This window comes from Rhinatrema bivittatum, chromosome 3, assembly GCF_901001135.1.
Source record: "Rhinatrema bivittatum chromosome 3, aRhiBiv1.1, whole genome shotgun sequence".
Taxonomy (NCBI): Eukaryota; Metazoa; Chordata; class Amphibia; order Gymnophiona; family Rhinatrematidae; genus Rhinatrema; species Rhinatrema bivittatum.
This window is the reverse complement of record NC_042617.1, coordinates 327,600,876-327,626,015: the sequence shown is the minus strand read 5'-3', so window position 1 is coordinate 327,626,015 and position 25,140 is coordinate 327,600,876. Positions and strand designations below refer to the sequence as shown.

Below are 25,140 nucleotides of genomic sequence, written 5' to 3'. Positions count from 1 at the left end.
GATGAACTGAACCAAATAATTGTGAACCTGGAAGATATAGTAGGCTAGATTGAAAAACTGAAGAGTGGCAAATTTCCTGGACCGAAAGGTATGCATCCTAGGGTACTAAAGGAACTCAAAAATGAAATTTCTGATCTGTTGGTAAAAATTTGTAACCTATCATTAAGGTCAACCATTGTTCCTGAAGACTGGAGGTAGCTAATGTATCAAGGGTGATCTGGGAAACTACAGACCAGTGAGCTTGAATTCAGTGCTGGAAAAATTGTGGAAACTATTCTAAAGAACAAAATCACAGAACATATAGAAAAACATGGTTTAATGGAAAACAGCCATATTGGATTTACCCATGAAAAGACTTGCCTTGCAAATCTGCTATATTTTTTGGAAGGCGTTTATTAATAAACATGTGGATAAAGGTGAATGTAGTGAATTTGGATTTTTAAAAGGTGTCTGATAAAGTCCCTATTGAGAGGCTTCTAAGAAAACTAAAAAGTCATAGCCTAGGAGGTGATGTCCTTTTGTGGATTACAAACTGGGTAAAAGACAGGAAACAGATTAAATAGTCAATTTTCTCAGTGGAAAAGGGTAAACATTGGAGTGCCTCAGGGATCTGTACTTGGACCGGTGCTTTTCAATACATTTATAAATGATCTGGAAAGGAATACGACAAGTGAAGTTATCAAATTTGCGGATGATACAAAATATTTCAGAGTAGTTAAATCAGAAGCGGATTGTGATACATTGCAGGAAGACCTTGCGAGACTGGAAGGTTGTTCTTATTTGTAATATTATAACTGTTTTAATTGGTGTTCTTATTATGTATGTTTATATACTTGTAAACCGCTTAGCCAGACAGATCCTGTTTAATTTGCGGTATATAAATTCTTTTAAATAAATAAATACTTAAATAAGATTGGGCATTGAAATGGCAGATGAAATTTAATGTGGACAAGTGCAAGGTGTTGCATATAGGGAAAAATAACCCTTGCTGTAGTTACATGATGTTAGGTTCCATATTAGGAGCTACCACCCAGGAAAGAGATCGAGGCATCATAGTGGATAATACATTGAAATTGTTGGCTCAATGTGCTGCAGCAGTCAAAAAAGCAAACAGAATGTTAGGAATTATTAGGAAGGGAATGGTGAATAAAACGGAGAATGCGAGGCTTGACTTAAAGAGAAAACACGCTTTTTCAGTAGCAGGCCCTACCCTCTGGAACTCAATCCCAGATTCACTCAGGCTTCTAATAAATCCTAAGGAATTCAAGAAAAAGTTAAAAAACATATCTATGCTCCATCGCTTTTAGAAAGCTTCAACCAGTATGACACAGTCTTCCTTTTTTCCTCTTTTCCTTACAAAACATCACTATTTTAATTCATTGCATTACTTTATGATTTGTATGACTTGACCTTTGTTTTTCTTACAGCTGTCTGTTTTAAGTTTTGCTTTAGTGTTTTAATTATTAGACCTATATAAATTGTATAAGCAGTATCTAAAAGATTTTAAATAAATAAATAAATAATGCCTCTGTATCTCTCCATAGTGAGACTGCACCTTGAGGATTGTGTGCAGTTCTGGTCGCCGCATCTCAAAAAAGATATAGTTGCGATGGAGAAGGTACAGAGAAGGGCAACCAAAATGATAAAGGGGATGGAACCACTCCCCTATGAGGAAAGGCTAAAGAGGTTAGGACTGTTCAGCTTGGAGAAGAGACGGCTGAGGGAGGGATATGATAGAGGTCTTTAAAATCATGAGAGGTCTAGAACTCTTTCGGATAATAGAAGGACTAGGGGGCACTCCATGAAGTTAGCAAGTAGCACATGTAAGACTAATAGGAGAAAGTTCTTTTTCACTCAGCGCACAAATAAGCTCTGGAATTTGTTGCCAGCGGATGTGGTTAGTACAGTTAGTGTAGCTGGGTTTAAAAAAGGATTGGATAAGTTCTTGGAGGAGAAGTCCGTTGACTGCTATTAATCAAGTTGACTTAGAAAATAGCCTCTGCTATTAATTGCATCAGCAACATGGGATCTTCTTGGTGTTTGGGTGCTTGCCAGGTTCTTGTGGCCTGGATTGGCCTCTGTTGGAAACAGGATGCTGGGTTTGATGGACCCATGGTCTGACCCAGTATGGCATGTTCTTATTCTCTTACGTTCTTATGACTTGTTTAATTAAACAAAGTGTAGGCCCCGCACTCTTTCTTTTCCTCCTCAGTCTACCTCCACCCCACTCTCTCTCTACCCCTTCCCTTGCGCTTCTCACCTTCACACTCTCCCCTCAGCTCATCTCCCCCAACACCCTTCCTTCTCCCAACTCCATGCTAGCCTTCCCTGTCCCGATCCCCCTCCAACCCCCTGTCGCCTCCTCCAGCAGCAGCTCTGGAACGGCTGTTCTGCATTTTTCCAGCAGTGTGCGGCTCTCGGTGCCTTCTGGTGCATTGACTTCCATGTCGTTCTCACGGTCTCGCAGGAATAGCGCAGCACAGGAGTTTGGGCACCGTGCAGCTCAAATTCACCGCGAGCCATCACATGCTGGGAGAAAACAAGAGCAGCTGTTCCAGAGAAAGGGGTGGGGGGGGGGGGGTGAGCCTTTATCGAGGGAAAAGAGCCACTAGTGGCACCTGAGCCTTACACAGCATTTCCATACGTCCACGCAAATAACCTGCCACATTTGTGAGATGGTTTGGCTGCCCATGGACTCCGGTCTCCTGTTCCTCTGCCGTTCCAGGACACGGGGATGTAATCTGTATCGCTTGTGGAAGGGAATAGTGCTATAGCTTTGCTGCCTGATAGAAACTAATAGTTTTGGTTTTCCAGATTTTATGCAGTGCTTTGTACAGCATTCATTGAGTGGAGAACCATGCATTTTGGTTTGCAGTGGTATCGCTGACGTCTCAGTATCTTGTATGCACCTATAACCAGAAGCATTTTGCATCCTTGTTTTTTTTCACTCTTATGCTCAGCTGCTTCATATATTCAGTACGACCTAAAAATGAGACGCTGCTATTTCTTTGGCCTGCTACTGGCATGAAACAGAGCAAGGGGCATCTCTAGGGAAGCCAGTTTGGATGGCAACAAATCAAGACTAAATTGGCCCTTCCAATCTGCCCAGTTGATTTTTTTCCACTTTGGGTAGATGAACAGTAACCTTTCCCATGTGCAACTCAACACCAGCACAAGGAGATAAAGTGACTCTCCTAGGATCACATACAGAGAGTCAGTGACAGTACTGGGATTAGAGCTGAAATACAGGAAGATAAAGTGACTCACACATAAAGTTAGTACATAAGATTTCCCATACTGGGTCAGACCAAATGACCATCAAGCCCAATAACTTCTTTCCAACAGTGGCCAAGGCAGGTCACAAGTACCTGGCAGGATCCCACGGGGTAGAGAGATAAGAACATAAGAACATAAGAAATTGCCATGCTGGGTCAGACCAAGGGTCCATCAAGCCCAGCATCCTGTTTCCAACAGAGGCCAAAACCAGGCCATAAGAACCTGGCAAGTACCCAAACACTAAGAAGATCCCATGCTACTGATGCAAATAATAGCAGTGGCTATTCCCTAAGTATAATTGATTAATAGCCATTAATGGACTTCTCCTCCAAGAACTTATCCAAACCTTTTTTGAACCCAGCTACACTAACTGCACTAACCACCTCCTCTGGCAACAAATTCCAGAGCTTTATTGTGCGTTGAGTGAAAAAGAATTTTCTCCGATTAGTCTTAAATGTGTTACTTGCTAACTTTATGGAATGCCCCGTAGTCCTCCTATTATTTGAAAGTGTAAATAACCGAGTCACATCTACTCGTTCAAGACCTCTCATGATCTTAAAGACCTCTATCATATCCCCCCTCAGCCGTCTCTTCTCCAAGCTGAACGGCCCTAACCTCTTCAGCCTTTCCTCATAGGGGAGCTGTTCCATCCCCTTTATCATTTTGGTTGCCCTTCTCTGTACCTTCTCCATCGCAACTATATCTTTTTTGAGATGCGGCGACCAGAATTGTACACAGTATTCAAGGTGCGACCTCACCACGGAGCGATACAGAGGCATTATGACATTTTCCGTTTTATTAACCATTCCCTTCCTAATAATTCCTAACATTCTGTTTGCTTTTTTGACTGCTGCAGCACACTGAGCCGACAATTTTAAAGTATTATCCACTATGATACCTAGATCTTTTTCCTGGGTGGTAGCTCCTAATATGGAACCTAACATCGTGTAACTACAGCAAGGGTTATTTTTCCCTATATGCAACACCTTGCACTTGTCCACATTAAATTTCATCTGCCATTTGGATGCCCAATCTTCCAGTCTTGCAAGGTCCTCCTGTAATGTATTACAATCCGCTTGTGATTTAACTACTCTGAATAATTTTGTATCATCCGCAAATTTGATAACCTCACTCGTCGTATTCCTTTCCAGATCATTTATATATATATATATATATATATATATATATATATATATATATATTGAAAAGCACTGGTCCAAGTACAGATCCCTGAGGCATTCCACTGTTTACCCTTTTCCACTGAGAAAATTGAGATTCCAAGCTCCTTATGCCACTGAGAAAATTGAGATTCCAAGCTCCTTATCCCAGGAATAAGTAGTGGATTTCTGCAACTCCACCTTAGTAATAGTTTCAAACCTTTTTTAAATGCAGCTACACTAATAGCTTTCACCACCTCCTCTGATGATGAACTCCAGAGCTTAATTATGCACTGAGTAAAAGAAAATTTCTCTTATTAGTTTTAAATGTATTACCTTGTAACTTCATTGTGTGTCCCCTGGTTGTTTTTACTCTATACATAAGAACATAAAATATGCCATACTGGCTCAAACTGAGGATCCATAAGAAGATAAGAACATGCCATACTGGGTCAGACCAAGGGTCCATCAAGCCCCGCATCCTGTTTCCAACAGTGGCTGAACCTGGCAAGTACTCAGACACTAAGAAGATCCCATGTTATTGATGCCAGTAACAGCAATGGCTATTTTCTAAGTCAACTTAATTAATAGCAGGTAATGGACTTCTCCTCCAAGAACTTATCCAATCCTTTTTTAAACACAGCTACACTAACTGCACTAACCTCATCCTCTGGCAACAAATTCCAGAGTTTAATTGTGCGTTGAGTGAAAAAGAACTTTCTCCGATTAGCTTTAAATGTGCTACATGCTAACTTCATGGAATGCCCCCTAGTCCTTTTATTATGTGAAAGAGTAAATAATCAATTCACATTTACCCGTTCTAGACCTCTCATGATTTTAAACATCTCTATCATATCCCCCCTCAGCCGTCTCTTCTCCAAGCTGAACAGTCCTAACCTCTTTAGTCTTTCCTCATAGGGGAGCTGTTCCACCCCCTTTATAATTTTGGTCGCCCTTCTCTGTACCTTCTCCATCACAACTATATCTTTTTTGAGATGCGGTTACCAGAATTGTACACAGTATTCAAGGTGCAGTCTCACCATGGAGCGATACAGAGGCATTATGACATTTTCCGTTTTATTCACCATTCCTTTTCTAATAATTCCCAACATTCTGTTTGCTTTTTTGACTGCCGCAGCACACTGAACCGACGATTTCAATGTGTTATCCACTATAACCCTAGATCCCTTTCTTGGGTGGTAGCTCCTAATATGAAACCTAATATTGTGTAACTATAGCAGGGGTTATTTTTCCCTATATGCATCACCTTGCACTTATCCACATTAAATTACATCTGCTATTTGGATGCCCAATTTTCCTGTCTCACAAGGTCCTCCTGCAATTTATCACAATTTGCTTATGATTTAACTACTCTGAATAATTTTGTATCATCTGCAAATCTGATTACCTCATGCGTCGTATTCCTTTCCAGATCATTTATAAATATATTGAAAAGTATGGGTCCCAGTATAGATCCCTGAAGCACTCCACTGCCCATTCCCCTCCACTGAGAAAATTGTCCATTTAATCCTACTCTCTGTTTCCTGTCTTTTAGCCAGTTTGTAATCCTTGAAAGGACATTGCCATGACTTTTTACTTTTCCTAGAAGCCTCTCATGAGGAACTTTGTCAAATGCTTTCTGAAAATCCAAATACATTACATCTACTGGTTCACCTTTATCCACATGTTTATTAACTCCTTCAAAAAAGTGAAGCAGATTTGTGAGGCAAGACTTGCCCTGGGTAAAGCCATGCTGACTTTGTTCCATTAAACCATGTGTTTCTATATGTTCTGTGATTTTGATATTTAGAACACTTTCCACTATTTTTCCTGGCACTGAATTCAGGCTAACTGGTCTGTAGTTTCCCAGATCGCCCCTGGAACCCTTTTAAATATTGGGGTTACATTAGCCACCCTCCAGTCTTCAGGTACAATGGATAATTTTAATGATAGGTTACAGACTTTTACTAATAAATCTGAAATTTCATTTTTGAATTCCTTCAGAACTCTGGGGTGTATACCATCCGGTCCAGGTGATTTACTACTCTTCAGTTTGTCAATCAGGCCTACCACTTCTTCTAGGTTCACCGTGATTTGGTTCAGTCCATCTGAATCATTACCCATGAAAACCTTCTCCGGAACGGGTATCTCCCCAGCATCCTCTTCAGCAAACACCGAAGCAAAGAAATCGTTTAATCTTTCCGCAATGGCCTTATCTTCTCTAAGTGCCACTTTAACCCCTCATTCATCTAACAGTCCAACTGATTCCCTCGCAGGCTTAATTGGCATCTCAGAGACATAGTGGAAGGAGGACAACCAATTAAGTCTATGTCATCATTCACTGCTATACATACTAATTCTCCCATCTTACTTCTTAGACTTCTGGCATTAGCATACAAACATTTCAAAGTTTGTTTTTTGTTTGTATTTTCATTCTGCTTTTTAATTGATAGGGATAAGTTAGAATGTTTTTAGCTCAGGTGAGTTTTTAGCTCAGGTGAGTTTTTAGTTACAGGCTGTCTACATTCCTAATAATCGAATCACCAACTATGACGGCCATCATAACCCTTCCCTCCTGGGCAATTGCCGTTGGAGACACATCCTCAGTGCGAAAGTACAATGCACCACTTGGAGAGCAGGTCCTTGCTACAGGATCCTTTCCTGCTGCACCAGGTTGATGCTCTCCGATCATGAGACCTTCTTCCTCCAAGGCAACACCAGGGCTGCCAGACTGAAGTTGGGACTTTGCTACTATGTCCCTGAAGGTCTCATCTATATACCTTTCTGTCTGCCTCAGCTCCTCTAGGTCTGCCACTCTAGCCTCCAGAGATCAGACTTGTTCTCTGAGAGGCAGGAGCTCTTTGCATCGCATGCACATGTTCAGTTTCTCACCGGCAGGTAAAAAAATCATACATGTGACACTCGATGCAAAAGATTGGGAAGCCCACCTCTTGCTGCTGGACTGCTGCCTTCATCTCAAATTTGTTCAGTTCCTAGTTAACGTTTAGGTTGCTATAGGAGTAGGAATGGGTCTAATTAGTGTCCTTTAAATGTATTAGTGAATTCACTATATGTCTGGTAGTGGCCTACAGGGGAATGATCAAACTCTCAATAAGGTGTGGGGAATTTGTAAAGTGAAGTTAAAAGGCTGATTTGTTTTTTTTTTTAAGTGTGAAAGTGGCACCTACCTGTAAATTAAAGGATGAGCTAGGGGTGGGTGGGTGAGGGGTGGGAGGGTTTATTAGCGCCTAACTGACTATTAAAAACACAATCACACAAACATACTAAATAATATATCCAATAGTTTACTTCGCCTCAATACTTAAAAAAAAAAAAAAGTTTCGCAAGCAAAACTTACTGATTCCTTTCAGCCACCAGCAAGGTGATCCTCTCCTCTCAGTCCTCCCACTGGATTGTCCATCAAGCCCAGTATCCTGTCTCCAACAGTGGCCAATCCAAGTCAGAAGTACCTGGCAGGATGCAAACATTAAATATATCTGAAGCTACTAATGCTGGCCACAAGCAGTGGCTATTCCCTTTTGATTAATGGCAGTTTATGGACTTCTTCTCCAGGAACTTGAAAGACTAAACAACCGATTCACATTTACCCGTTCTAGACCTCTCATGATTTTAAAGACCTCTATCATATCCCCCCTCAGCCGTCTCTTCTCCAAGCTGAACGGCCCTAACCTCTTCAGCCTTTCTTCATAGGGGAATTATTCCATCCCTTTTATCATTTTGGTCGCCCTTCTCTGTACCTATTCTAATTCTGCTATATCGTTTTTAAGATGGGGTGACCAGAATTGCACACAATGCTCAAGATGAGATCGCACCATGGAGCGATACAGAGGCATTATGATAATTTCTGTCTTATTCTCCATCCTAGGATTCTAGTTGCTTTCTTGGCTGCTGCTGCACACTGAGCAGAAGATTTCAATGTATTTTTACCGATGACACCTTGCTCCTTTTCCTGAGTGGCTACTCCTAATGTGGAGCCTTGCATTATGTAGCTATAATTTGGGTTATTCTTCCCTAATTGCATCACTTTGCATTTGTCCTCATTAAATTTCATTTGCCATTTGCATGCCCGGTCTCCCAGTTTTGCAGGGTCCTATGGAATTTTTCACAATCCTCTTTTGATTTAACAACTTTGAATAATTTGGTGTCATTGGCAATTTTGATCACCTCATTTCTTGTTCCCATTTCCATATATTAAAAAACATTGATCCCAGAACAGATCCCTTGGGCATTACACTATTAACCTTTTTCCATTGGAAAAATGTACCATTTAGCCTTACGCTCTGTTTTCTATCCTTTAACCAGTTGGCAGTCCACAATAGGACACTGCCCCCTATCCCATGACTTTTTAATTACCTAAGAAGTCTCTTTTGTCAAATGCCTCCTGGAAATCCAGATACACTATATCAACTGGCTCACCCATATCCACATGTTTATTTACGCCCTCAAAAACTGTAGCAGGATGGTGAGGCAAGACTTCCCTTGGCTATATCCATGTTGGCTTTGTCCCATTAAACTACGACTATCTATTTGTTAAGTAATGTTGTCCTTTATGATCATCTCTACTATTTTGCTTAGCATGGATTTCAGACTCACTGCTCTGTAGTTTCCTGGATCACCCCTTGATCCCTTTTCAAAAATTGGTGTTACATTGGCAACCCTTAGGTCTTCAGGTACCACAGACGATTTTAATGATAGTTTACAAATGACTAATAACAGGTCTGCAATTCCATTCTTCAGTTCTTTTAGCTTTCTAGGATGTATACAGACTGGCCCAGGTGATTTGGCACTTTTTAGTGACAGAGCTGAGATACAGGGAGATAAGGTGACTGTCCCAGGATCACACACAGAGCTGGGATCAGACCTGAGACACAGGGAAAGAAAGGGACTCGGTGTCACACACGGTGTCTGTGACAGAGTGGGGATTAGAACTGAGGCTTGAAATTCAGAGTTACATATGAGGATATTTGTTTTTTGAGGTTTTAATTTTGTTTTCATAAAATTCTTGAGGAAAAATTTCAAAGATAAATGCTGGCAGCAAAGTTGTAATTTTTTTTTTGTTTGCTCATTCTTTTATAAAATTGTTTATGATCAGAAAAATGTGTGCTCTGTTGATGGGCAAAGTATTTTTTGGCAGGAGAGGCTAGACTGGATTTTTCTTTTAAATCTTGAAGATCTTTTTGGATTTAGTTCAAACCCAGAAGGCTTATTTGTGGGTCACTGCGCAAAGAGCCAGACACACGGCAAGGTCTGCATCCCGTCAAGTCGCTGTGATGCGCTCTGTGTGCCCGATGAATGAGAGAGAGAGAGAGAGACAGTAGGCAGAGAAGTCTCCAACTGAACCAGAGACAAGAGGAGAGAAGAAGAGAGGACCAGAAAATGAGGATGTCTGTGGGGTGGGACATGGGGAGGCTTCTAGGCAGAAGGAGCAGCCATAAGGGGCTTTTGTGACATGAGGAAGCCCCCGCACCCCTTGTCTGTTGGTGTTGGTTTACTTTCTTGGCTGTGCATTGAAGATATCAAGGAGCTACAGAGCGTCCTCAAGAGCCAAATGGGACTCTTCATGGTAACATTCTCCTGCAGCCCGAGAAGTAAATTCATTTCCACACAATGCTCACAAATCAGACTAGGGGTCCAGGGGGGGATGATTCAGAATCAGTGTCAGGAAATATTTCTTTACAGAGAGGATGGTGGATGATTTGAATGCCGTTCTTGAGGTGGTGAAGAAAAAACAGTCAATGAATTCAAAGGGGCATGTGATAAACACTGAGGATCCCTAAAGGCTAGAGGTCAAAAATGAAGAAGAGGAGGGTGCACAGAGTGGCAGTTACTGCTCTTAATAGAAGGGATGGGGATTATCACCCTCAATCAATAGCCTTGATACTTTTAACGCAGCTGCAACATCGCTCCCCGCTTTGATGGCTGGGGTGGAGGGGGAAGGGGAAGGGGAAAGGGGAATTGGATATAGACAAGAACGAACATGGGCCCTGACCTTTATGGTCTGGGGTAGTAACATTTAGACATTAGGGAAAAAGCATAGGACGGCTTCTACGGCGAAGGCCCAAAGCAAAGAACGTCACGTAGCATTGTGTGAATTATCAAGAAGGCTCCTCGCCCAGTAAAAATGCTGCTAGCAGTAGTTTATGGGTTTGACAGTTGCTTGGTTTTGATGGATTGTAAATATTGCTACCTTTATAAGACTTGGGGGTAACTGCAAGGAGCGGCAATTACTACCCTTGAGAGAAACATGGGGGTAACCTGCAGGGCGCGGCAGATACTACCATATGAAGTTTGCTGGGCAGATTGGATGGGCCATCTGGTCCTATTCTGCCATCATTACTATGAAGCCATGATACTAAGATGTGACTGGCGTAGATTTTCAGCTCCAGCCATGACTGCTGCTAGTTTTATTCTTTTGACCCTGAAACTTCCTTCTGCTTTTTGGACTTTCAGGTCAATTGGAACTGGTCCCAGCTGGGGCAGCAGCACCAGGACCCTTCATTTGTGACCTTTCTCAACCCCCTCTAACCCAGACTTTGCAGCCTTCAGAAAGGAGCCACGAGCGGCCACTCCCCGTGGAACTGAGTATGCGCAGGGTCCTGAATCCCAGCTATGAATATCGCCCTTAGGAGGTGCTGGGGGACTTCTTCCCTGCTCCCCGGGGAGCTGTGAATGCTACCTCTCCAGCAAGGCTGAGGAACAGATGCCAGTCTCTCTGGTAAGACAGTGACAAGAGTCAGACGGCCAGACCCGCTCTCACTCCTGAATCGGCTGCCACTGCCCAGTTTATAGACGAAGACGACCCCTTGCCCTGGTTGCGTATTCAGGCTGCTGATAAAGAAACTGCACCTTCACTGACGCACAGCGGAGCACTGCATGCTTTCTAATGAAAAAGAAATAGTTTCTAAACCTAAGCTGCTTTTAATGGGCTCATCTGCTCCCTCCCTTTGTGGCCCCTTAGGGAACCACCCACCCGACCCTTGGGGGTCAGTGATAGGGAAAGTGACGCCGGCCTGGTGGGTTCCGCCTTTGAAGGAGCAGGAGCGCTTTACATCAGCTCTGCTCGGCCTCTGGGGGGAGCTTCCAGGGCGTAAACTGAAATTAGAACTGGGCCAACGGTTCCGGGGCTTGCAAGCCAACGACCTGCAGCAGCAGTGGCGGCTGCCTGAATGCAGACTCGCTGAAGCCGTGCCCGGGACGACCCCGCGCCCTGTGGCAGGCTCACCCCAGGATCGATGCTGATTTATCCCGTCCTTCCAAGGTCATGCAGGGCAGGTTCGCATGCACGGTAACAAGGGCCTGAGGCTTTGCTCGGGGGTGTGTTTAATTTTTTTCTGGTTTCTCAAGTGGAGAGGTGTGGGCAAGCACTGCTGTCTGAGGATTTCTTTGGGTCTTTTTTCACTCTAGGTTGTAGGAGCGCGTCGTGGAATGTGTAAACAGATTAGCATCTTGCCCCAGACCAAGAGAGTGGGTGAAATGTCACATGTCAAGACAGTTTGCTCTTGTAGCAACGCTTTCCTGTGGATTTTCGGGTCTTGCTTTTTCTGTTACATGTTTGCGCATTTGGGGAGTGTCTACAAAGACTACAATGTCTCCTCTTGGTGACTTCCTTGCTTTGCCTTTGACTGTTTTGATACTTCTTGGTTGCCTGTTGGCCGGGCATCTTGCAGCATTGTGAGATTGCTTCTCGACCCAGCACAGATTCCCCGCAGTACTCAGCCATAGTTTATGTAAAACATCTAAAACTTGCAGGGGGGGCAATAACCAAACTACCTGCCTTGGTGCAAATCCCCAGTCCCCGTGTGGGGGTTGCTTTGCTTTGTTTGCTCATTGCCTCCCGCCCCGGAAAGAAAATAAGCTGCAGAGATCGGTACCTGCTTTCTCCGTGGGCGATACTTTTCCACTCAGAAACGGTGCATGTTACGTCTGAACGATCACCCCCACGATACGGTGTTCCTCTATCCACTCTCTCTCTACCACAGGAAGGCCAAGCAGACCTAGCAAAGTCCCATTTCCGCTGGTACAATATTACTTTTATCCATGGAAAATGGCTTGGAATATTGCCCTCAGAGTTAAAAAAAAAAAGGCCACAGTAAGTGAACTCATATTTACAGTTAAGAGGGATGGACGCCTGGGTTAACTGTGACCATTTCTGGTTACGTGGGACTTCGCCGTCATTGCTAGGGTCACAGAGAGGTAGGGCTAGACGAGACGTAACCATCTGGGACAGCAGTTTATCTGATCTTCCAGTGGTGGTTTTCCCTAGTGCTTACCCACCCTTCCAGTTTTTGTTTTTTCCATTGCTGTTTGCTGGAGGTCATTTTGGAGATGCGGTGAAAGGTCTCCATCGCACGCAGCTAGCCCAGAGCGATCCTGGTGGCATGGGATGACTGGCATGGGATTTAGCAGCTCCTTCTCCGGTCTGCGCCGACAGCCAGCTTTATTCAACTTAACGCAATCAGCTTTTCTGGAAGGTCTGAACGTTTAAAACTGGACGCCTGCCGTGGCGCCTGATGTGGCAGGAAGCTTCAGCTGTAGGCCAGGGACTTTGGTCCTTCCGAATAAGCCAGGAGCTGGAAACCAGCACATTAAGGGGTCAAGTTCACGACTTTGTCTCCCTGTGCCTCCGTTGTAGTTCCAGCTCTGACACTGGGCCCAAGTCGCGTTCGTTCCTTGGGTCTCTGGTGATAGAATATTCTCCACCCCCCCCCCCCCCCCAAAGCCTGTTGGAGCTGTGTCAGGGCCTCTGCCCTGTATAAGCTGAGCAGATTACAGCCATGTTAACAGACCGCTGTGAAACTGTGGGGTGCTTTCACACAAAAAGTAAAGGAGACCCAGAGGAACATTCCAGAACCTTTGGGCATCACCAAGAACTCGGGAATTTCAGCCTTGGGGAGAGGAGCGCATAAGATTAGCCCAGGTCCTCTCGGTGTAAGGCGCGTCACTTGCTGGCAAGATAAGAGCTACAGGGCCCCCCCCCCCATGCCTTTCCTTGGATAAAGGTTTCTCCCTGCAAGCCATTTCCTACATTCAAAGCTTAGCTGGGGCCTGAACGTGCGTAAAAAAAAGGACCTGGTACAATATGCTGGCAGCAAGCGAGCAAGCGGCTTTACAGCTACCTACAAATGGGCATCGTGATTTCAGAGCGTGCAGAAATGTAGCCGCATAAAACCAGAGTCGCTCCCAGGCGCTGCGTGGCACGGATTATGGGGACGCTGGGGCCGATGCCCGCAAGGGGGGGGGCGCCATGCAATAAACAAATTTAGGGGGTCGCGCTAGCAAGGAGGTGCTAGGGTCACTAGTGCGACCATAGCGCCTCCTTGCTAACGCGACCCCGCGGTTACCGGCGGTCTGCCGGTTATGAACGCCGATGCCCATAAACTCGGCGGCGGTTTTCATTACTGCAGCCGGCCGGTTATGAAAACAGACGCCGAGCATATCGGCGTCGGTCTTCAAAGCGGCTGGCAGAGTTTTTTTTTTCTTTTTTTTTAACTTTAAAAAAAAGTACAGAAAAGCAGTTTTTTTCTGCTTTTCTGTACTTTTTTTCAGTGCGCTCAGCTATTCACGCCTGCTCCAGGCAGGCGTGAATAGCTGAGCGATAAATGTGCGTCTGAGACGCACACTTATTTTTTTGCATTTGGAGTGAATGAGTAATAGCCTCATTCACATGCATTTTCATGTGATGAGCACTAACTCATTCACTCCGCGTCGGAAGCGCGTTAAATAGGCGCTAATCCCCCTATTGCATTAGGGGGTGGATTAGCGCCTATTTAACCCGCGTCCGACAGCGGGTTAAACCGTGCGCTTGGCTGAGCGCACTGTATTGCATCGGCCCCATAGCTTGAATTTTCAAAAGTCCCGCTTGGGCGTGCAGCAGGGAAAGTTACACCTGGGGATTTAAGCACGCGAGACCTCGATAGTCGGATTCCATGTCTGCGTGTCTTTGGTAGCTGGGCTGTTTGGGGCGTGTTTGAATTGGCACACATAACTTCTTTGGCAGCACGGCAGACTAGCAGCATATTGAGAGCGATTCCTGTACATACGAACAGCAGCAAGGAGGCCATGGGCTTCCTATGCACGTCTGGGTTACTGGGCTCTGCTTCAAGCGATGCAGTGGACAAAAAAAAGGGCAAAGCACATTCAGATTATTATCCGAAATTTCATATAACTTTTTACCTCTTAACTGAAACATAGAAACAGAGAGTGTGAGGGCAGCTTAAGACCACCGGTCCCACCCCCGCTGCCCCTTTCCTCTTCCTGCTGCAATGGCAAGGACGCTGCTTGACCTCTGACTTCCTCACCTCTAAGGCTCCTCTGTGCTTGTCGAATGCTTTCTTGAATTGTTGCTCCTGAGTCCTTTGCCCTGAACAATGCTTGCTCCCATTCCTACCTCTTGAACAGAGAAGCCTTGGAGATGCATTCCCAGTGCGAGAGGATAACATCCCTCCTGGAGGGCAGGTCCCAGGTACGGGAGTACTTCCTGCCATGGAAAGGTGAAGCAGTCTTTCCTGCTGACCTCGCTGCTCCTGAGCTGCCCAGGGGTCATCAGAGTGAGAGAGAACTGCTCTACGATGTTCGTGAAGGTCTCCCCTATCTATCTAGTTTGCGTCGGCAACACCAGGTCCGCCACTCTGACCTGCAGAGATGGCACACTGGGAGCTCTTTACAGGCGTAGGAAGATAATCAGACACACGGCAGGTAGTGCAAAACGTCCCACGGCTGCAGCAGCAGTGTCTGGGAAGCCACAACTGATTAAAGTGAACAAAAAAAGAGAGAGAGAAATCAAATTTGAAAAGAAAACTAGGCAGGTGAAAAACAGCAAGATAAAGAAAAAACCCACTAGGCATGAAAGAGAATGATTCTTGTCTGTTTTCCTATCCCAGACGTGAGTGTTCTGTGGGAGGCGCATGGAGACCTGAGGGCAGAAAAAGATCGTAGGGCCTATCTAGGCTTCCCATCCACACTAACAGGCCGATACAGTACAGTGCGCTCCGGTTAAAAACTGCTTTTCTGTGCACTCTCCGACTTAATATCATGGCGATATTAAGTCGGAGGTCCCAAAAGTTAAAAAAAAAGTTAAAAATTCAAAAAAAAAAATTAAAATCAGCCCGCGGCTCGCGGATTGAAAACCGGTCGCTCAATTTTGCCCGGTGTCCGGTTTCCGAACCCGTGGCTGTCAGAGGGCTCAAGAACCGATGCCGGCAAAATTGAGTGTTGGCTGTCAAACCCGCTGACAGCCGCCGCTCCTGTCCAAAAAGAGCGTCCCTAGCGCCTCTTTTTACCGCGGGCCCTAATTTAAATATTTTGTTTTACTGTATCGCGCGCACAGGGCGCTGGCCTGTGCGCGCGCCGGGAGAGCAGGCGCTCACCTGCTCTCCCGCGAACGTTACTGTATCGGCCTGCTAGTATTCAGCTTTCCAATCCCTAGCTCTCCCTCCAAGATCCTCTGTGCTTATCCCATGCCTTCTAGACTTCTGTCTATGGCTCCATGTCCTGGTTTTACTTCCCAGTGCCTCTACGGGCCTTGCAGTTCCTGCAGCTCTTAGTGAATCCGCGATTACAAGATAAAGCCCCTGGTCCTGACGCAGCCCATGCCTTCTGACGGGGAGCTGTCTGGTCTTCTGCTGTTAGCAAGTGTTGGGAAGAGAGGAGCAAACACAAGCAGCAGGCTTTGCAAGTGGCTCTTACAGCTGGGGGATTTTGAGATAAAATGCACTTTTCTTCTTTTCTTTTTCCCGTGTATTTTTGACAGCCAAGTGGTCCTCCTGTTTTGTGACATGTCAGATTGCTCCATAAGAAAGATTTTTTTTTTATTTGTGTGTAAAACATAGTGCGATCGAGTCTTAACAGCAAAGAAAATGTTTCGGTCTTGGGAGCAGATTTCTCTTCCACATTTCATTAATTTAAGTTTCAGCTTTTCATTAAAAAAAAAAAAAAAAAAGTTATGATTTTGTAATTGTCCTTGGCCACAGCACCGTTCTTTAAAGCAGCCGTTCTCCTTTCTGGGTCTGCATGGCCTGGGTTTCGGTGGGTGAGAGAACACAATATGCAGGAGATGTGTTTGCACATATTTGGCGTAAGGCTCAGGGTACTTAGCGCCAGAAGAGGCTCTGCTGGTTGTTAATAAAAGGGAGTGTGGGCTGTCGGGCGCGCCTGGTAGGAGCCCACAGGCAGAAAACCATGAGATGGTGGATTATGAAGAGGGGTCCAGGCAGCCGCACGGTGAGGATGGCAGCTGGGATGTATCCTTAGCAGCGTGGACAGGATAAGTGGGCACTCGGGGTGTGTGTGTGTCTTTTTCTGCTGTACTCTGTTCTCTATCTATCAAACAGAAATTGAAACCCAAATAACTTAACAGTACCTGGAGCAGAATTGGCCTGGTGGTTAGAGCAATGGGCTGCAGATCCCACTTCCCCCACTGGCACTCATTGTCACCTTGGACAAATCACTTTATCTCCCATTGCCTCAGGTGCCCACGTAGACTGTAAGCTCTTTGGGGCAGGGACCTGAATAGTAATCATGCTGTAAGCCTTCCTGAGCATCATTTGGAGAGGTGGGCAAAAAATCCTAATTAATATTAATGAGATATCCATCACACAATCAGTCACAAAGCAGAAAACAAACATTTTTCCTCACAAGGGCTAACGGTGACTCACAAGCAGAGTACCAGATGTTCTCTGGACGATCGGCTTCTGATTGGTTCTAAAGGTCCATTTTGCCCAGTCAGGGTTGCCAATTCTCAGTAAATTTATTGACCGTACAAAAAAACAAACAAGCCAAAAAAGACCTGTCAGTAAAAATATGATGTGCAGTGGGGCCCGTCTCTAGAGCCGTGAACTCAGGCAGTACCCAGTAGTCTGGATTTATGTCTCCATGTATAAGTGGGGGAATGTGGGCATTACAATGTCCAGCTGTGTGCAAAATGAAAAAAAGTTAGGTTTCCAGTACAAAGCTGGCGGCCGGTCAGTTAAAAAGCCCAGTTTTGTGAGTCCTGTCTCCGAGTGGGGCAAGCAAGGGGCGAGTGCAGAGCTAATACATCCGCCGGCTCACCGTTCCTCTTTCCTGCTGCCCTGATTCGACCCGGGTGGACATCCCTCACTCTTACGTTAAATAGCCCGTGACTGATCTGCCTTCCAAGCTGATTATTACCGTTGATTGTTTAATTTGCAATTATGGAAATAAAGCGACAGCTCCTCCGAGACCGTCTGGGTTGGTGGGAGCAGGTAGCGTGCAGAAGGGCCCAGGGGACCTACAAGACTGGATATTCAGGCAGAAGCTGTGTGCTTTAGACATGGGATGGTGGGGGTACAGGAGACAGTTACAAGCGCTCACGCTCGGTGGCTGGCAGCTGGGTCGTATCTTTAGCAATATGGACAGGAATAACTGGGCAGACTGGTCGTATTGTGCCCTCACCTGCTGCACTACTAGAAATCTGTCTAATCCTTTTTGAATCCAGTTACACTCTTGCCTCCGCAGCGTTCTGGGGCAATGAGTCCCACAGATTAATTCTGCACTGCGTGAAGAACCGCATCTTTTTTGTTTACACCTGGCACCTGAGGCTTTTATTGGATGCCTCCCAGTTTAGTTGTTGTAATATTTATCTTCTCCCCCCATTTTATGATTGTATGCTCCTCCATCACATCTCCCTTCAGTCACCTTTCTTCCAATTCTTAGGTTTTTTCTGTAACTTACTCCTAATCATCTCCCTTTGCCCTCCTCTGTACCTTTCCTCGTTGTACTATGCCCTTTTGAAAAGGAGTGACCAGCACCACACAAGAGCATTCAAGGCGTGGGTGCGGGTGCACCACTGATTCCTAGAATGGGTAGAATGAGGCTTTCTTAATTATTCCTAATTTACAGGCCAGTGCACTAAAGTGCATTAAAACTGGCCATTCACCTAGGTTAATGACCCGTACTAATGACGTTGCCGGTGAGTGGGGTGTTGAATTACTGGTGTTAAAATGAGCCCATTTTGTTTTTGCGGTGATGCCCGCATTACCTGCACAGCCTCACGTTTTTGAGTATTAACGGGTCTGTGTTCACTTTTGCACTTTTCTCTTGAACCCAGCAGCTTCCCTCTTCTCCTTCACAGAACCAGGGCTGGGATATGGCCCCACGAGCCTGCAAAATTTCCTGGGGATTTATGCCCTATTGCAGTTCCCCCCTTTCTGCCAACAGAGCTGGTCAGATCATTGCAATGATGGTTCTGGGCTGGGAGCCGCATTCTAGGGATCCTTCCAGAACTCTGCCATCATGGGCCCTGAATCTGGCCACTAGGTGTCACTCTTAGGCAATGACCATGACTCCCTCCCCCGGGGGGGGGGGGGGGGTGTGTGTGTTTGTGAAACACTGCCTCTGCAGTGTCCACAGCCCTGGGTGACCCGGGGGTCTTCTGCATGGTAGTGCACAGCACTGGGGCCGACCTGATGGCTCAGTGCTTGAACTTTTTTAAAAGCACCTTCTCCTTAGCCACGACCTGGGTTATATTTCACAGCATATCTGGGGATTGGGGAGTTGAAAGGGCGCTGCGGTGCTGTTCCTCATCAAGCATCACACTAATTCATGTGAAGAGAAGGTGAAAAACAGATTCGGCAAGGGAAACTGTGTAAGAAGCAGCTCTGTTTTGCATATAGCAGAGGTAGGGAATCTCCAGTCCTTGGGTTGCAAACCGGTCGGGTTTTCAGGAAATCCGTAATGAATATATATGAGAGATTTACCTCATCTGCATGCAGATCTGTGTCGTACATATTCATTAGGGATATCCATAGCATAATAAGTAGTAGTACATGCCATAGCTGTAATAAGATATGTATACCTTTTATTCCCAAAATGTATAAAAACAGAAGAAATAAAATACATTAGAACAAGAAAGAAAGGAGAGCTAGGAATAAGAACCAAAGGAAATGCAGCAGATGTGGGCATGCTTCTCTTCTGAGCAAGCTTGATAGTACTGCTGCTTTAAATTTTTTAGAAGACTGTATCTTAGAGACACCGCTGGCTTTTACTTCGTGTGTAAAATTGCAAACATCTGAAGGTCCGTCCTCGCTGCACATGTCAACTGTAGATTTCAATGCGTCGTAGGTCAGCCAAGTGTTTAGAGCCTAGAAGAGGCAGGGACAGAGCCTGGCAGGTCCTGGCGTGCGTGGGACTAGAGGAATTGGATGCATGGAGTGGTCTCTTCCCACCCTCTCCCCCTTCCCAGTGATTATTGATCCCGTGAATTCTCTCTTTCAGAACTTTGCAGAGAGCACCATGAACGAGCTCCTCGGCTGGTACGGGTACGACAAGGTGGAGCTGAAAGACGGGGAGGATATTGAGATCAAGAACTACCCGGTAGAGGGGGAGAGTCGGCAGCATATTTCTGTTCTTAAAGGTAAAGCTGATGCGCAAATGATTTCAAACCACTGGAGGGAAAGATTTGGGATGTTGTTAATCCTGAGGTCCATATTCATATGCATTTAGCTGGATAACTAAGAAGTTATCTGGTTAAATGAAAATTTGGCTACTTATCCTGCTTAATTCTAGCCAGATAACTATTTGGCCGGCAAGAATCTGGCTGGATAAGGGAGGGGCATTCCAGAGGCGGTCCAGAGGTGTTCTGGGGAGGAGCTGAGTTAGCCTGATAACTTGTCCAGGTAACTCTCGTCGTCCATAGAGCTGTCCTAAAGTAAGGCAGATAAACTTATCCAGCTAACTTTAAGGTAACTTTGTATATTCAGTGACTCAGCTGAGCCATTGAATGTACAGTGCTAGTTAGCCGGATAAGTTTATCTCGCTAACTAGCAGAGCCGCACAGCAGCTGCATATGGAGTCCTCTGTGCGACCTCTTCTATGACTATTGGGTGTATATCTCTGGCACTGTGTGGCCTTCTAGCTCTTGGAAGGTAGACAAATATAAGAGTTTAGCACAAAATTCCATGATGGTAACGTTGTAGCCACTGCCTGGCAAGGATTAAGTGGCCCATTAAGTCCGTCTAGTTGCGCCCTGCCATGTTCACTGCAGACTCCACTCCTCCAGTGCCTTTGCCATTGCTTCTGGACCTGTCTTGAATTCTCTCACTGGGTTAAGGGGGGAGGTTGTTAGTAGGCTGGGGCCCCGGTCTCGATTAGTTTCTCACCGGATGGGTTCCAGTTTTTTGACTTTGGGGATTGTTGGGTTACCCTTTAGGGTTGGGTAGGTTGGGGATATTGATTTGAGAGTTGGGAGGGCTGAGAGGATTGTTATTGGTTTCAAAATTCCTTGTGGGGCTAGAGGGTTTCTACTTCGATTTTGCTGTAGGGTATTGGGGATGTCATACTCTGTGGGTTCTTTTGCTGAACTGTTTTTACCCTCCTGTATTAGGTCATTGCCGTAGGAGTTTTGGCTGGAAGGGAACCTTCCCTGACCTCTGTTTCCCTCTCTTTCATCGGGTTTGGTTGGTTGTTGGGACTGATCCTTGGTCTGTGGAAGCCCTTTTATTCTCTTTTTCTTGGGTATAAGCCTCCTGTCAAATGTGCCTTTTCTCTTCTTATTTCAATGCTGCCTTTAAGCTTATGTCCTTGAATAAAGGGTATTTCATCCCCCATAAAAGGAAAAAAATTCTACAATGGGTGAACCACAATGAAGTCCAAATTCTGTTCTTGCAGGAAACCCACTTCTCTGTTCTTGCAGGAAACCCCACTTCTCTAATGCGGAACACGAGAAATTAAAAACCGGTTGGGTGGGCACTGTTTATTACTCATCCTTTAATTCTCATAGTCGGGGAGTGTGTGTGTTATTAGTAAAAACCTACCTCGGAAAGTCCATAAGTCATTATGTGATCCAGAAGGTAGATATGTTATTCTGGATCGCGCTATGATGATAAATTGGTTTTAGTAAACGTGTATGGCCCTAATCATGACCAGGACATTTTCTACCAAAGATTGTTGGACATTGTGGTGGCTTTTGGTTATGTCAGGTTGTGTTTGGGAGGTGATTGGAATGTTTGTATGGATCCGCAGATGGATAGATCCTCTGGGTGCTCAGCTCTGTCGCAGTACTCGTTTGATGGCAGTGATTTGTTTCTTCATTGTCCTTAATAGAAATTTGATGGCATTACCATGCTGCAGACAGGGATTATACATTCTACTCCCCCCCCCCCCCCGCACAAATCTTGATTATTTTCTGTGTACACCTAACTTCCTCGCCAAGACACTGGACTGTACCATTCTCCCCTGAATTATTTCTGACCACAGTTCTGTGGCACTTTTGCTTAGCCCACCTGACGATAGGCCCCGAACTCCCATGTGGTGACTGAACACATCCTTGCTGAGCAAATTGGACTTTTTGGATTTGGTTAAATAAACCAGTTTGGGAATTTATTGAACATAACTCTGCAGGTGAATATTCGTCTGTCCTCCATTGGGAAGCTTTGAAAGCTTATCTTAGGGGGAAAATAATCCGTTATTTCAGTTTCCTTCAGAAAGGAGAGAGTTAAAAAGTTGCTGTGTTCATGGTGATATTGCTCAGTTGGAGGCCCAACATAAATGGGACTGTAAGAGGGATACATACCAGAAATTGGAAAGGCAGGAGCTCCGTTCTTTGGAAATGGCTAAAGTTGAGCGAGCCATCCACTTGTCTTTACCCAGCTCACTAATCACCTTTTTATCAGAATGAATAAACTTTTTTAGAGAAAGTACAAACTTTTATTAATTATACAAATATTATCATATAAAGATTCCAACCGGCAATACACATTACTCTCTCTACAAATAAAATCATCCAAAAACATCCCTTAATTTAAGGGATGTTTAAGACAAGTGGGTGGCCTGTACACAGGGTATTTATACTTGCTAAAGTTCTACAGCTTCTTTTGGAAACCCTACTCCCTTTTTTGGTTCATCCTGACCAGGCGGGTTTTATTAAAGGGCGCATGTCCACTATTAATGCCAGACATAAGAACATAAGAACATGCCATACTGGGTCAGACCAAGGGTCCATCAAGCCCAGCATCCTGTTTCCAACAGTGGCCAATCCAGGCCATAAGAACCTGGCAAGTACCCAAAAACTAAGTCTATTCCATGTTACCGTTGCTAGTAACAGCAGTGGCTATTTTCTAAGTCAACTTAATTAATAGCAGGTAATGGACTTCTCCTCCAAGAACGTATCCAATCCTTTTTTAAACACAGCTATACTAACTGCATAAACCACATTCTCTGGCAACAAATTCCAGAGTTTAATTGTGTGTTGAGTGAAAAAGAACGTTCTCCGATTAGTTTTAAATGTGCTACATGCTAACTTCATGGAGTGCCCCCTAGTCTTTCTATTATCTGAAAGAGTAAATAACTGATTCACATCTACCCGTTCTAGACCTCTCATGATTTTAAACACCTCTATCATATCCCCTCTCAGCCGTCTCTTCTCCACTTGTTTAATATTGTCCATCTCTCATGGAAATTGGGGAAAACGGGAAAAGGTGTTTGATCACATCTCTTGGCCATTCCTTTTTTCTGTCCTGAGGAAAGTGGGTTTTCTGGACTGATTTGTGCAGTGGGTGAGCACTATGTATGAAGCTTCTAAAGCTAGACTCTTGCTTAATGTGATATTGACTCCCTTCTTTTCTATACACCGTGGCACCAGGCAAGGCAGTCCCCTTTCTCCGCTTCTTTTTGTCCTGGCCATTGAGCCTCTTGCAGCTGTGATTCGACAATGGCGTGATATCATGGGTTTCAGGATGGGTGTGCATGAACTCAAAATTTCTCTCTACGCGGATGATTTAGTCTTTCTATCTGGCCCTGCTCTGCTGGATGCACTTCGGTGGTTTGGGTCTCTCTCAGGGTATAAAATTAACGATGATAAATCTGAAATATTTCCTATTGGGCCATGTACCGTCGTACCAGATTGCATGGTGCATTTTAGAATAGTGCAAGATGGGTTTATTTACCTGGGTATACACATTACACGGGACCTCCGGCAACTTTATGCTCGTAACTATGAAAGTTTGTTGGCCGATGTATGCCGTAATTTACAGAAATGGGCGGATTTACCAATTTGCTGGGCGGGGAGAATAATAAACTTAATAAAAATGAATATTTTACCCCGATTTGTATACTGCTTCCAATATGTTTCCTGTGATATACCTGTTAGGGTCTTTGACAACTTGCATAGCTTGCTTTCAGAATTTATTTGGAGGTGCAAATGACCACGAATTAGGCTTAGTCAATTGTGGCTTCCTTAGAAATAGAGGGGGGGGGGGGGATGGCCTTTCCCAATTTGTGGATATATTACTGGGCAGCCCATTTATTGCCGCTTAAGGTGTGGTTTCAGCACATCAGTGCAGTTTGGCAGCCTCTGGAGCAATCTCAATCTAATGAGATGGATCTCACACTGCTCCCTTTCGTGCCGCTGGATTCCCCGATTCGCAGGAGAGTAACTAGGAACAGTCCACTACTTGCACATACGCTGCGAGTTTGGGGACCGGTCAAGGGTTATTTGGATCTGCATAGGGAGGTGATCTCTATAATGGACCCTATTTACGGCAGCACTATGGTTTTGGGCCTTTCCTTTGCTCCTTGGTTGAAAGAATGGAGTGAGTTTGGTTTGGTTAGCTTAGAGCAACTTTGGTACAATGGGAAATTTCAAACATTCGAATCCTTGGGTTCAGATTACGATCTTCCCATGCATACACATGCAAATTATTTGCAGTTACGGGCTACTCTATCTCAGTGGTTTGATTTATCAGCTCCCATTCTTGAGTTGAATGGGACGCAGTGCTATTTTTCTGATCCAGAGCCCTTTGCAAAGGGTACAACATTAGTCTACTAGGGGGGTGCTCCAAGGGAAATTTGGCACTGACACTTCATGCAGTTTGATCCGTCAGTGGAATGAGCACCCGGGCACCTCTCTCACTGTACTGATATGGAAGGACATCTGGCTCAATGCTCACTGCAGTTCTTTTTGCCAACACCGAGTTGAATTAATAGTCAGGCTACTGCATAGAACTTATAGAACACTTGTCAATTTCTCTAATATGTTTTCTGATTGTAGTCCTTACTGTTGGCGGGGGTGTGGGGAGCATGGCACATACTTTTGTATGTGGTGGCACTGTGTGGGTGTTTGGCGGGATGTGGCCACTGTTATCGCTGATGTGACTGGTGTTCCCATATACATAGCTCCCATTATGGGCCTGCTTGGGAGGTGGGAAGGTTCCCTGGTCCCCGGGAAATTTAGACACCTGGTGGGTCATTTGCTGCTGACGGCCCGCTTTTCCATTGCCACTTTTTTGGAAGAGGAACCCAAGCCTTGAACACTGGCAACGTCAAATCCGCCAAATTGCTGCTACTGAAAATCTTCGTTATGTGCTTCGTAATGAACAGTTTAAATATAGGGTCATATGAGGGTCCATATCATTTACAATTCTGTAACTACTTAAGTATATTTCTTTTATCTCTGTCTTGAGGTTTGAATTGAGGTATTACCTTCCTGTTGAAATGGAGGAGTGCAAACTCTCTTTGGGAGCCATTCCTCTGCTGAGCCCTTAGGAGTCCCTCACTAGAACGGAAAGGGGAGCTATGAAGCTATCGGCAAACTGCTGTGAAAGTCCTGTAGCAGAATTACTTTGGGGCCAGGAGGAGCTTTTAGCTTTCTTATAACCAAGGATTACTGATGAAACTTTGCTATAATGAGGGACAAATATAATGAATACCCTAAGGATATAACAGCATTTCTTGG

The 25,140-nt window shown here is 44.9% G+C and overlaps 1 protein-coding gene across 2 annotated transcripts in view; it reads left to right on the top strand.

The window, feature by feature from the left end:
• SOBP (sine oculis binding protein homolog) overlaps positions 1–25,140 on the top strand; it is a 379,042-nt gene that overhangs the window by 14,711 nt on the left and 339,191 nt on the right. For both annotated transcript variants that reach the window (XM_029595316.1, XM_029595317.1), the window contains exon 2: positions 19,686–19,824. In XM_029595316.1, coding sequence (XP_029451176.1) covers positions 19,686–19,824 — 139 coding nt within the window. The remainder of the gene's footprint in view (positions 1–19,685; positions 19,825–25,140) is intronic.